This window comes from Mytilus galloprovincialis, chromosome 3, assembly GCF_965363235.1.
Source record: "Mytilus galloprovincialis chromosome 3, xbMytGall1.hap1.1, whole genome shotgun sequence".
Classification (NCBI taxonomy): Eukaryota; Metazoa; Mollusca; class Bivalvia; order Mytilida; family Mytilidae; genus Mytilus; species Mytilus galloprovincialis.
This window is the reverse complement of record NC_134840.1, coordinates 105,274,358-105,288,707: the sequence shown is the minus strand read 5'-3', so window position 1 is coordinate 105,288,707 and position 14,350 is coordinate 105,274,358. Positions and strand designations below refer to the sequence as shown.

Genomic DNA, 14,350 nt, shown 5'->3' with positions numbered 1-14,350 from the left:
TTCAATTTTTTGAAATCCCTAGATGGTTGGTAAGTTTACAAATACAAAGAAGCAAGAAACACTGCCAAATTCATTTCAAAATGTTCCATTAGCATGATGTCACTACAAATGACCAGTATATTTGTAAGATGGGTCATTTAAGTCATGATGTATATTCTACTATAGTAGTCCTTTGCTAATTTATGTATCATTGTCATTTTGCTTAGTTTCTTTTGTTACCTATTCTGTAAGAATCACTCAAGCGTCTTTTACATCAAGTTATTCTGTGCGTCTTGCTGTGTCTGTTTATCAAATATTGGCTAGAGTAATAGGGGAGGATTGAGATACTATCTTACAAAATACGTTTAAACCCTGATTAGTCTTGTGTTTTTTAATTTAAGTTTATTTATATGTTTTGGAGTTGAGTATAACATGCATTTACACTTAACTACTGGTAGTACACATTTATGTTAGGGGCCAGCTGAAGCCTGCCTCAGGGTGCAGGATTTTCGTGCCGTGTTGAAGACCATTACTCCTTTCCATTCTCAATTTTATACTATAAATGTAAATAAATCACTTTCTCATGACAACATGTTTATTAGTATAAAATGAACATTTGCTAATGTACATATAAAATAATGACCTTGAATGAATGAAGATGACTGAATGTAAAAATTCTTTCTTTTAGACGTTTTGTTGGTGTCAGAGTATCTAAATCATGATTGAACAAGTCCCTTCTATTCAGATCTGATGAAACAAACCAAAACTATTTTGAACAATGATCTTGCTTTGTTGAAAGATAATAAAACTCTTTTTAAGACTCCAAAATTTGGAATTGAAATAACCAACAGAGAACAAGTCTGACAGATAACATAGTAAATTCTGCATCTTTGCAGTCCTGTTTTTACAATACAAAATATTCTGATTTCACATGGAACACCACTGTACATTTATTTGCTGGTAGCCATTGGATTCCTGAGAACCAAGATAACGGAATCTCCTCGTAAGAACATTTTTGAGATATATCTGTCTTTGTTCACTGGCTTGGATTTCTTCTTTCCTTTTCCTGTTTTAGGAGTCTCTGTCCACATTTCCTTCACATTTTCCAATACCATATTACAATGTCTGAAATGATAATAGACATCAGATGTAAATTGAGGCAGATGTTACATGAGCTTCTAAAGCTTATTGATATTGGTATTTGGATTCTGCATGTCTGTTAAACTTGTCTTTACACATTTTGCTTCAATAAATATAGACAAATTTACATGTTATTGAATGCTCCTTTAGCATGTTTAGAGTATTTCTACTAAAAAAAAAAGAAAATCCATTAGAGATATTTGAAGAAAGGAATACAAAAACATCACTAAAATAATTAATACATATGGACCATAATTTGCTATTGGGCTTGTTTCCTATAACGATAGAAAAGTGATAAAAATGTGTATTACTGTAAGAAAAGTTGTAACTACATCTAAAGATGCCTTTATTTTTATCAAAATACAAGTGTATGCTACTCTTCCCTAGAAAAAAAAATGAAATTAACAAATTTCAAAGATTATACGACTGTATTTTTGTGTCATTTCTCGCGTTACTTTTCGCTTCCGAAGTGCATAACGCTGACTGATTTATAGATAATCTTCACCGGCAAATTCGTGATATTTGCTTTCAAATAATAAAGAGCATCGACCGATAAGAATAGTCAGAAGAAAATGTCGAGAACTATAAGTATTTCTGTAGCAGGTGTAAGAACACTAGCGTTACTTTGGTTTCCGATTTCGTAACACAAATTTTAGATGATGTAATCTGCTTTGTTGTAATAGAATTCTTTATAACAATATGCAAATATGAACTCTCGCGAGATGTTCAAACAGGTAAATCAGAGATGATTTACATTCTAGTTTTGTTCTTCGTAATAATTAAGTTAGAAAATGACGTTATCGTTATGCGTTACATTTCACACGAAACTGAAGTCTAGTTATTTTCTTTTTTTTATTAAAATTGTTTTTATCGTTAAGTTCTAATCATTTCCGGTCATACGTGAAACATGTGACTAACATGTGATCACGCCCTTACGGCCGGATATATGAAGTACTAGGTCTAAACATTGTTTTTGTTTCCAACAGGATGTTAGAAAACATAATCTGTAGACTTGTTTCGTCTTGTTTAAAAAAGGAAAATACAATTTTCAAAGAGATTGCGACGGGGGTCTATTATTTTTCCTATGTGCATAATGTTACATACGATCTTGTGTGAAAATAAATGCTCAATGACTTGACAAAATCGATTTCAGATTTGACAGACGTTATAACACACTTCGTTTCCGGATAATGATGTAAAGGGTCCTTGGAAAATTCAATCGACATTACGTCTCTTATCATTGTGCCGATGCTTGTTGGATTGATTTTGCTTCGGCAGTAAATATTACTGGATATTTTAGGTGAATAAAGATAATTTAATAAAAAATACATGTTAATATACCGTAACACTTGGAATGTACAAAGTTGGTATCTTTGTCACAATTTTTAATTATTTTTTTTTATTCATGTTCTGCAAACACTTTTCATAAACGCAATAAACTTGTCAAAGGAGAAGTAAACTTTTACCAAGCATGACTTGAAAGGAAGTACTTTATTGATTTTAGCCCACTGAAGTAGGTTAAAATGTGGAAACCATGTAGATGGTGTACAGGTCACAAATATCACATGGTGCCTATTTTAAAGATTTTAATTCCAAGTTAAAAGTTTTTTTCTTTACTGGATTTAAAGAATTTTACATTGCCAATGATTTGGAATAAATTGTATATACATGTAACTGGCATTTCAAAACCAAATATAAATACATTTTTTTGGCTAAAACATCAAGATACAACGATTATGGTATCCTGTATCAATGAAGAAAATATGGAAATTTCTGAATAAATTGTACTAATTGTCAGTGTTTTCCCTAGGCTATTCATGCATGGCGGTACCGCTACGCATAAAATTTCGGCCGCCATGCATTTATCATACCCGCTATGCATTCCGCTATGTGTGAAATTTTATTATCTTATAATATGAAGTGACAATTGACAAAACTCTACAGGTGTTTCAAACTCACTGGACTGATAATTGATCGTAATTAGATGCAACGCTCTGATTTTACAACCACGTTGATTAGATAGAACAACATTGAAGACTTCGATTGCATAATAGAAATCGGGAGTTCAAATTGTTTTAATGATAAATATTATAGCCTGATACAGTTTCCAAATATCCTTCCGTGAAAAAATAAAAAGTAAACCTTTTGCAGTATAAATTTTACGTTTTGAAATCATAAGTTTGACAGCGAAATATTTATATCAAACGCAGTTGATTAGTTGTAACAGAGAATACACATCATTGGGTTGAAACATGATGTAACTTTGACCTCCGTAGCAGAGTTCAAAAAATTTATGGGTCACTGAATATTCACAATTCAGATCGTTTTTGTTTTGATGTTTTTATTTTTGAAACTGATCTTTCAAACTAGTTTTAATCCAGAAGAAAATAAAAACATTGCTTGACTGTACCTTAAGTTGAATATCTATATCCAAATTAAATTAATTAAAACTGTAATCCATGATCACAAATTGAATGCTTTGTTTACAATTGTTGAAAGCCATGTGCTTTTTGGCGGGAAAATTCGGGAAACCCCTTATAACAGGAAACAGTAGACTTGCTACAATTCCCTTTCTAATATTTCTCTCTTACTAATTCATATGTTTACTGATAAGTGCCAGTCTACTGATTGCCCTTGCTCCTGCAGATGTCAGTATAATTGTAATCTCCTAGTTATAGCAGTAAAATTATTAAAGGGGCAAAATTGAAAAAATAATAATAATTAGGAAGGGACATGTAGCAAGTCTAAGGAAACAGTTACATTTCTGATTTTCATTGTTATTTATAGACAGTAGGAATTTCATTTTGGAAATCATTTTGATTAACTGCTAAGATTTATTCATGAAAAATTAATAATTTCTTGGGGTGAAACTGATAATACTTTTTTTTATTAAAATAATTTACATCTAGGGGTATGGAAAGGAGGGCTGTTTTTTTGGGTTGTTTTTTCAATAATATTACAAATATATATAAAGTTCACCAGTCTGAAAATACATGGTTAAATGGATTTTAATTCTGAAAAACTCATGTTTATTTAATTCCTTTATTATTTCCATCATAATCAGAAACAAGCTACATGTATAAGGTATTTCAAACATATATTTTTGGCTTTTATATAAAGAACATTCAAGACTATTAATATGTATGTGCCTGTAGTAAAAACAAACCTGGTAGAGCCTAAAAAAATTCTACAGGGCCCTTGAAAAAACTTTTGGATCCAGGCTGGCCTTGAGAGAAAATGTTAAGTATTGTTCCTGACTGTCATGACTGTATTACAGATTTATGTGAAGTTTTTAAACTGACATGCACAATTCATTTCATAAGTGTAATAAAAACAATTCTACAAAACAACCCTGTGCATCGCATTGCAAATTCATCTTAGACCCACCATGCATCAAGAATTTTCTAGGGAAGACACTGATTGTTTTCAAAACAAGCACATATTTAGGAGTTTTATAACACTGTTACATTTAAGATGGATTTTAAGAAAAAGTATACTGTTCAGATTATTTTATTTTAAGCAGATTTTGCAATAAAATAAAACTAAAAAAATGCTTTCGGTTTCTTATGGTTTCCTGTCGCGTTTAAAAAAACTTTAATTTAACATTGAAAATAGATTTTAAATATTAACATGAAGCAAGTAACACTAGTAATGGTGTTCATTTATGTCTTTTGAAATATATTGTGCAAAATAAAGAAAATAAAGATTGGTTTCCTGTTTGGTTTCCTGTCATGTAAACGGTGAATCAAAATGTATTAATTTTTTCTTGAAAAACTCAATTGTTCCATTAATACTATTCTAACACCAACACAACCCACAGAATAAAAGTTAAAGTTTTAGAACTTATAAAAAAGGATACAAAAAGAAACCAAAGGCCGAATACCAAATTATGGTCCATATCTATAGTTATGCTTATAATAAATACATGTAGATGGTCAGATTATTATAACCACCCTCATTTATTATTTGAAATGGTTCTTATTAGTTTACAAATACATCAAGATATATGAATACAAAGTTCAGTCTTGGTGATATACACACCTATCAAATGCTTTCACTCTGGCCAACAATTTCTTGTTGTTTCTGCAGTTAATAAGGACTTGAGTGTTGTTCTTTACTGACTGAGTCAGGACAGACAAGGGACCAGTATTAAACTCTTCTTGTTCCCTCTGTGACAACTCTTCTGGAGTCATCTCACTTTTGGGTTTTTGTAATAATGCACTGAAAAATAAATAAAATATCAATTACATGTGGTCCGAGACCACAATTATTTTGTAGTGCATTTCTTTTAGAAACATGAATGAAAATTAAAAAAATCCCACCTGCGCTTTCTCAATGAAATTTTTACAGTGTGTTGTACTACTTTTGGGACAAATTATGTCAAAATTATAGAAAACATCATCGGCTTTAACTCAAAATATGGACAATTTTAGGTTTAGGGTGTCTTGAAATCTTTCGACAACTTCCGAAGTGCTAATTTCTAACCTTTTTCAGCTGGACCAAATCACAACTTTCCTTTAAAATATGGACCCAAAGTTTTTTAGTGTAATTTCACCCCCCTTCTTGCAATTTGAGGCATTAAACATGGAGAAATAAATTTGGAAGGAGTATAAAAATTAATGGCAAGCAACCCAGTGTCAACACTAGGGACTATATTCGTGAACAACTAAAATCAAGGGACGACAATTGTGGTCTTGGACCATGTAACTATGAAATAAATCATGATCATGTAATAAATAATGTTAATGCAGTTTAAATCACTCTACATGTATGTGATATAATTTTAATATCAGGAATGGAATAAGTGGTACCATTTGATAGGGAGCATAACTCTAGAATGGTGAAAGTGACGCCTCAAAAATTTAAATTTGATCTGTATTCTGTGGTTATACATGTAAGCATTGTGTATAAGCTTCATTGCTTTCGGTTGAGGCAAACTAAAGTTAGAGAACAGAATCTAAAAAATTCAGCATTTTTTTTCATTTGTAAAGAGGCACAACTCTACAAGGGTAAAGTGACACTCCAACAATTCATACTAGAATCTGTATTTTGTGATAATAACATTGTGTACAAGTATCATAGCATTTGGGTGAGGCAAACTAAAGATAAAGAATGGAAACAAAAAATTCACCAATTTTTAGTTTGTAAAAGGGCACAATTCTAGAACAGTAACTAAGTGTTCTCCCCAGGGCCTTTTAGCATCATGGTAATGTGATGCTATCTGAGTTTTTTTTCTTATAGACAAAGTTATGGATGTGATGCTATATTTTTTAGAAACAAGATGGTATTTTGAATTTCCCTGTTTACCAGGATTCTACATTGTAAATGAAATGTCTGGGGAGAACACTGCCGGGTTAAAGTGATGCCACCAAAAATCAAACTTGATCTGTGTTTTGTGGTATACACATTGTGTATACATACATGTATAAGTTTCATAGCATTTGGTTGTGGCAAACTGAAGATAGAGAACGGAAATCATTTTTGGGAAGTAGGGACAGACATGTCTCATCGCTCCCGTTTTCTTATATGTCGCATGGGAGATGAAACGAAACCCGCTTTGAGGTCACATGTGAGTGAATTGGAAGTTATGAACTTATAATGATATGTAAATGAGTTCACGACCTATAAATAAACCTATCAATGGATTATTTGGACTGACGATTTTTTTGTAAATAAAATGAGATAACTCCCTTTACCTCTTGATAAACTTTCAAGATTGTCACTCATATTCATTGGTCAAACAAGACACACCTACAAGGTCACTCACATGTGACCTCAAAGCAGGTTTTGTTAGATCTCCCATGAGACATATCAGAAAACAGGAGCGATGAGAGATCAGTTTTTAATGATATTGACAGGAATCTGACAAAACTGTACGCAGGATTCGGGATCAGAACCCCCCAATGTAATGTAATAATAATAATGTTTCACTGGCAATCAATAACACATCTCATTAATAAACTGAAAGTGAAACAAGGAAGACCCTTTTGTTCAGTTAGTTTGTTTACGGCAAATAACGGTGGTATTTTTTTGTATTTCTAAAACAACTATATTAAATTCTCCACAATAATATCTTCGTGTATGCTTCAACATATTTGTGTTTTGAAGTATGATGAGGATGAAGATCTTCAACACAGTGAACTGTGCAAAAAAAAATTGTAAACAAACACTTGTGGTGGTCAATACAACACCAAAATTCATGTAATTAAGGATAGGAATAAAGAAAATTGAGATACAAACATAAGCAAATATGCGTGGATAAGTGATAAAGGATATTAAACTGTTCTTACGACATGATGATGAATTGATGCAAATAGATTATTTGCAGTTACAAAATATTTGGCTTGTGCCGCCGCTTTAACCGGAAGTTGATAGTAAAACGTTTGTACTGGTCCCCGATATGTAGCGGCATGTGCTGGTTGAAAACCCATAAAGAAACCAGATATAGTTTGGGATATTTCTTGAAATCATCTTGGTGTTTTCTTGATAACAGTATCTTCATTGATAGGAAAGATCTAATACAACACTGATCAACTGACCGGCGAACGAAGAAAGATACGACACGTCAGTAATTACACAGCACAAACAAGACATGTAAGCTAAATTATCTTCAAACATTTGTATATTTGGGAAATTCAAAATTGATGGAAATGATGGCAAGAATGTTAGAACGCCCAAGGCCTCAAGTGGCAGTGTTTTCTGTTGAAGTTTTGAATGTTGTTTGCTGTCCACGTCCACGAAAAACATCTTACTTTTTTACAATCACCGAAAATAATTCTTTCAATAACACAAAGTCAAAAAATTTAGGTCTTTATTTGTGAAACTATTTTTTTTTAAGTCGCTACGCTGCAGGACATTGAACTTATATGTGTAACCGGAGAGCTTGTTACTACTCTACAAATTTATATCTTCACCACCAGGATTCGAACACCGGTCGCCTGTGTGACAGTCAGTGTGTTAAAACACCCAGCCAAAGAATCGATTCCCTAGCTCAGTTGATGAAGACTGGCTTTATATCAGACCTGCCAATTGCAACTATCCCGATTTTCACGGTATCATCCCGATTTTTATCCCTCAACCCGAATCCCGATATCGGGATTGTAAAATTAGTCAAAATCCCGATTTTCACCAACTTTACCCGAAAAAATTGTTGTTTACCGATTTTGAAGTTTTTCTGATCAATTTAAAAAATCTATAATTTTACCTGGGGACATATTATGACAATATTATGCTAATTAACAGTCACAACAGGTGTCATAATTACTGGTTGTATGTAATCAGATTACCTAATGGGTCGTAACAGTCCTCAGAATTAATTTGTAAACACAAATTTGGTCAAACAGCCTTTCAATTTTAATCAATTTTATATCATACCAGCACAATTTGCAACATTTGCCGTAGTTCCACAACAAAATCATAATTAGACGACGAATGTCTGTTGATTTAAAATCGACGCCATTTTGTATTCTCTTCTACTGTGTTACTGAATAACCCTCCGCCGGTAAGAGCACCTCTGAATACAAAGAAAGATAACTCAAATTTTATCCATTTTCTCATTGATACTGATAAGACCATAAGTAAGAGCAAATCAAAATCTGTCTTCATCCTTCTAACTTTAGGGCATGTAGTTTTAGGTCTTTTGAGTCAAGGTTCATAGATAAGAAGGTCTTATCTTAGAGGGGAAAAAGGGGGGTGGGTCTCTACTTTGAATCCTTTATTTTTAATGCCATTTTTCTCTATTCTTCAGTTATTTTGTCAATTTTATAATTTAATAGTACAAGAATCATGCAAATAAAAGAAATAAAGGCCTACAAGCTCATCATTATTATACCAAAAGAAAAAAGAAGAGAACTTAAGACTTTTTTAGGAGAAAAAAAAATGCACACAGAAAAGTCGCTAAAATTGTAACCCTTAAAAATCTGGTCGCGCGCTAAATCCCCCATGGAGATTTTCAAAAGTTGGCAGGTCTGTTATATGGTCTACCTGTGGTCTACCTGATCTAAGGGGAAGCAACCCAGCTACACTATTCCCCCACCACAATAGTCATCATATCTTTATATTATTATATATGACTCTTAACAACACAAACCTTGGCTATACTCTAGATAACCATTGTGGATTTTTTAGTCGGGCGCCAAATGTAACCGAAGAGCATGTTTCTACTCTACAAATTTATATCGTCACCACCAGGATTCGAACCCCGGTCGCCTGTATGGCAGTCAGTGCGTTAACCCACTTTATATGGTATGTACCTGTACTAAGGGGAAGCAACCCTACTACATATGAATATACTCAATAGTCTAATTTTGAGTAGTTTTTCATGAACTACAGTTATAAGTTATACAGACCAACCAAATGCTGCAGTAATACACTTTATCGCTATTTGTTTGCTATAACTGGACATTTGAAAGTTTCACGTTAAATTTCAACAAATAGAAAATATCTGACATCACAATGGAAAAGTGCAAACGGATTCTGACTGCTGCTGACTGCAGTCTGCACCAAAAACTTTTTCAACTACTCGTCTGAAGACCAATATTCTGACATTTTTCTTATTGAGACAAACAAAGTTTTGAAAAAACTTGCTAGTCTAAAAGAAATTTTACTAGTCTGTCTATGGGGCATCAGACTAGTGGCTAACCGTGCAGACTGTGACCTGCATGTATTTAAGGTAGACAATGTCATGTTGAATTATACATTCAAAAGAAACATTTTGCAGATTCAGAAAAAAAACAACAGTTACAATGTTATTTTACCCTAATCCACCAATCCGCCACCTGTTTCTCATTTCATTGAAAGTTTATAAGCCTATTATCAGCTTAATAAAAACCTGGAAACTGCTTCTACAATTTAACATACAAATTTGAATCTTCATGAATCAGACTTCATCGACATGAAAAGTATTGTTGTACAATTTTCTTGGGAAAAATTTGGTTGATTGTATAGGGAACACTGAAGCATGACTGGAGCAGGCCCCCTTACATTGTAAGTCAGTCAGCAGGGCCTGCTGACCTTAATATGAAAATGTTTGGATCCGCCACTGCGATTAAATATGAAGATCACCAATAGACATCTAAAGTACAACATACTGTTTTTGATGATAACTACGTATTCCATCATGTCCATAGACAAATGTTTGTACATACAGCATGAACAGTACAATGTATGTTGAGCTCAAACTAAAGATGATAAACCCATCATCTAGCATGGCTAGTCAAGATAAAATGAGAAAAAAATTAACACAATCAACCATATTCAAACTTCAATTTGGGTCTCATTCTACTGCATCACTAGTCAGCAGTAATTTTTTGAGAGTTTGAACCCATGACAGGTTCTTTGTACTTCAATTTTAATTGACCAGTTACATGTATCCTATCAAATTTCTGTGGTTTTCTCAGGGCACTCTGGATATTCCCATTTATATAAACTGGCCATCATGAAATTACCAATAGTGCTTAAAGTGGTTGTATAAAACAAATCATATAAACACCTATTATCACTCAATTACATACAGTGATATTGTTTGCCTTAAATTAGTGGAGAATAAAGGCTTTTTCCCCTGGAGAAGAATCCCAATTTGAAAAAAAAAATAGCTTAAAATTATTTCTAAAAAGACAACTTTTTTTCCCAAACAGTGTAGTCTCAGTAGTAATTGTGCAGAATACAAACTGAAAAACACTCATTTAAACAGATTTCAAGCCTAAAATGACTATATGTGCACATTTGAGGGTATCATCACTAACAAAATGGAGTCTTATTTTAAAGCAGGGTTTGACTCTTGAAAATGTGTCTGTAAATTGAAGTTTCAGTCAAATTCATGGTTTATTTTAAATTTCCCAATTTGATGAAAATGACGCATATTTTCCCAATAAAAAAGGGTAGAGGTAGTTTTGAAAAAAGCCAACAATATCACTGACATATAGTCAATCAAACTTATAAATGTTCTGTCGTGATAGAGAGGTTGTCATTAACAATTATAAATTACAAATGTATATTGTTTTCAGAATGAGGATAAGCTGGGTTGTAAATGGTCTGTTGGTGCTGTTAATGGTTGTTCAAGCTTGGGCAGGAGAAGAAGAAAAAAAGAAGAAATTACAGATTGGTGTGAAGAAGAGGGTAGACAACTGTACAGTCAAATCTAGAAAGGGAGATACACTACACATGCATTATACTGTAAGTGTATAATACATATCTAAAAGAACAAAAAGTATTACCAATACACTGTCATGACTGTATTTTTGATATATAAACAATTTCTTAATTATCATACCTGTAAGGAGGTACTCTACAAATATAGGATTTGCTAATATTGTGTAATTGAAGACATTTTTAAAACAAAATAAACATGATAAACAGCTGCCCAATTTTTCCTGTTTATTCGATGTATCATGTACTATGTCTGACTACATGTAAATACACTTTTAGATAAAATAACATATTTATCAATGAGATTTGAATAAAAACTAAAGTAAAATAACAATTAACCCTTTCCTCCATAATGACGCCTTTTGATGCCACCCCCTTTACTCCATAATGACGCCTTCTGACGCCTGTGTAGTACCTCAGTTGAAACGCTTCGACTCCAAAATGTCTGCATCAGACTTTAAAAAAATTGTATCCAATATGAAAAGGAGATTCATGAGAATATCTGACTTCAAATTCATTGATGAAATATTCGTTTTCACAATGCATTAACACTTTAAACCTTACGATTTTTTTTTACTGAAAAAAATCCTATGCAAATCAAGTATGTAAAAAAATAATTCCAATGGAGGAAAGGGTTAAGAAAACTAACTTCCAAGAATAGTTTAAAAAAAATTACTAATGATATGTATGCTGGCAGGAAAAAATCTTTAATAAGAATATTTTTTTTATAAATTTCTCAAGTACGGTGTATTAATATCAAAGTAATATCATTCCAGTATAAAATCAAAATATTTTTTTTACTAAAAAGTTATATTGGTTTTAATATGCACTGTATATTTTGTTTTGCTATTAGTTATCTGTTCATTCATGTGTCATCACGACATGCATAGAATAAGAAATGATTTGATTAATTTCAGGGTAAATTAGAAGATGGTACAGAATTTGACAGCAGTATACCAAGGAAAGAACCATTTGTTTTTACACTAGGAGCTGGACAAGTTATTAAAGGATGGGATCAAGGTTTACTGGGGTAAGTTGTGAAAGGATGGGATCAAGGTTTTCTGGGGTAAGTTGTGAAAGGATGGGATCAAGGTTTTCTGGGGTAAGTTGTTAAAGGATGGGAATCTGGGATCAAGGTTTACTGGGATAAATTGTTAAAGGATTTAAATATCTTGACAGGAAAGGCTATAATTAAAGTTTTACAGGAATTAGTTGTACAGTATGGGGTTAAGGTTTGATGGGATAAGTTTTAAAAGGTTATATAAAGATTTACTGTAAAGCTTGGTATTTTTGGATAAATGTTGGAACTAAAAGATAATTTGATGAGTCAGTAGATTAGATAAGGAAAAATCTAGTGAAAAGTCTGTTATGAATAGCAAGAATAATATCAGCCTTGACAATTTGCTACTGATACTTATATCATGTATATCAGTGATGAATTAGTTTTTGTTTGATTCCTATGCATTTTTCTTTATACATTATATTTTTTGCAATTGTCAATGAATTTAATTCATACAAAAAAATTACATCTTGACATACTTTACAAAAGATGTGAAGATAAATGAAGATTAGTGTCCCTTGAACAAATGTTGAATGGACATGTATCTGGTTTTGGGAATATTATGAATAGGATAGAGATATAATTTTTTACTGCCATCTTCTTTTTAGAATGTGTGTTGGAGAAAAAAGGAAATTAGTCATTCCTTCAGATATGGGATATGGTGATAGAGGAGCTCCACCAAAAATTCCAGGTAATTTAATTAGATGAAGAACCAATACATAAAGTGTTGTGTTTCCAAGTACAAAAATTATAATGAATAAGTTTATAATGATAATTATCTTTTTCATCTCAACACCAATTGCCATGATTGCAGTCATAAGATAGATCATGTGACAAATGAATACATTTAAGAATAGTATTTGAAGGGAAAAAAAGAACAAAATCAATGATAGAAAATGGTGGTCTTTGTCAAGAAAGACAGCTGTCTGCTTTATATTCCTTAAAAAGGCTTGGCCATATCAATATTTGAGCCATGTCTTTATATATATATATTTGATTTTAACAAAATTGATTTTTTCCAAACTTAAGTTTTATTGTTGCATGTAGATGTACATAGATCAGTATTATATGTAATGGATGTTTTTTTTGTCATTTTAGGTGGTGCAACACTTATATTTGAGGTAGAATTGTTGGATATAAAGAGACAAGATGAGCTGTAGTGATATTTCTAGTCAAATGTTGTTTCTTTTTAATTTTCATTATGTGCGGGAAAATTAATGTATAGTGCTAAACAGTTAATTATAATTTCTCTTGTGTTTCTTGATATTTAAGCTTTATTATGCAGTATAGATATCTTAAAAAACACAATAAATGTATCCCGACTTGTTAAAGGAATAATCAAGGCAATTTCAACTTAAAAAATTATTGTCGAAAAAGTTTTGTTTTATTGTCATTAACTTTTATGTTCAGTGGAATCATTTTATTGGTCTATATACCAAATATTTATGTATGTTCTATAAATTCTTTATTTGTTAATCTTTTGATATAAAATTGTTTACAATTGTGTTTTTTTAAGGTCATGTTTTTAGTATGGAAATGAAATGTCAAAAGTTAGAGAGTTCATTAAAAAAATAAATAAGAATCGGTGTGGAAGGGCCTATTTAGTGTTCAAGAGTGGATGCAGAAATCCATATGAGGAATAATCTGTTATGTTACAAGTGAATGCTTGTGTTCATACATCATGTCATTGAACTTACAAATTTGCCTTCATTTATAAATAAATTTTATACAATTAAAGAGACATAAATCAGATGTTTTGATCTCCATTTCTTTTTTAACATGTTTGCATTAAGTAATTTCAAGAAAAAGCAAAATACAAAACAAACATCTTATTCATCTTAAAAAGACACCTAGATAATATTGAGAATTGAAAGGAGGAATGTGTCCAAGTGACAACAATCAAAGAGCAGAACACAGTCAAAGATTGCCTATGGGTCTCTATATATGGTCTTCATTAATACACCAGTCTGTGTTTTGTGATAATAAGCATTGTGTATAAGTTTCATAACTTTTGGTGGAGGCATA

The 14,350-nt window shown here is 31.9% G+C and overlaps 2 protein-coding genes across 2 annotated transcripts; one reads left to right on the top strand and one right to left on the bottom strand.

Annotated features, from left to right (window-relative positions):
- Window positions 1-556: 556 nt before the first annotated feature.
- Window positions 557-7,546, bottom strand: LOC143069666 (small nuclear ribonucleoprotein Sm D2). The gene is made up of 3 exons (XM_076244424.1): window positions 7,410-7,546; window positions 5,161-5,340; window positions 557-1,104 (listed from the first exon to the last, which is right to left on the bottom strand). The coding sequence occupies exons 1-3, from the start codon at window positions 7,412-7,414 to the stop codon at window positions 930-932; spliced, it is 360 nt and encodes a 119-aa protein (XP_076100539.1). The 5' UTR covers window positions 7,415-7,546; the 3' UTR covers window positions 557-929.
- Window positions 7,547-7,567: 21 nt separating this feature from the next.
- LOC143069665 (peptidyl-prolyl cis-trans isomerase FKBP2-like) lies at window positions 7,568-14,077 on the top strand. The gene is made up of 5 exons (XM_076244423.1): window positions 7,568-7,713; window positions 11,124-11,292; window positions 12,183-12,295; window positions 12,934-13,016; window positions 13,424-14,077. Exons 2-5 carry the CDS (start codon window positions 11,125-11,127, stop codon window positions 13,483-13,485), a joined length of 426 nt encoding a protein of 141 aa, XP_076100538.1. The 5' UTR covers window positions 7,568-7,713; window position 11,124; the 3' UTR covers window positions 13,486-14,077.
- The last annotated feature ends 273 nt before the right edge of the window (window positions 14,078-14,350 follow it).

Excerpts from the sequence above, each read along its gene's own strand:
- LOC143069666 (XM_076244424.1), bottom strand. Across the intron at positions 1,105-5,160 it reads AGAGTGAAAGCATTTGATAG|ACATTGTAATATGGTATTGG; the intron begins GTGTGTATATCA and ends TTATCATTTCAG.
- LOC143069665 (XM_076244423.1), top strand. The coding sequence starts at position 11,125 with ATGAGGATAAGCTGGGTTGTAAATGGTCTGTTGGTGCTGTTAATGGTT. Across the intron at positions 12,296-12,933 it reads TGGGATCAAGGTTTACTGGG|AATGTGTGTTGGAGAAAAAA; the intron begins GTAAGTTGTGAA and ends TCTTCTTTTTAG. Across the intron at positions 13,017-13,423 it reads AGCTCCACCAAAAATTCCAG|GTGGTGCAACACTTATATTT; the intron begins GTAATTTAATTA and ends TTGTCATTTTAG.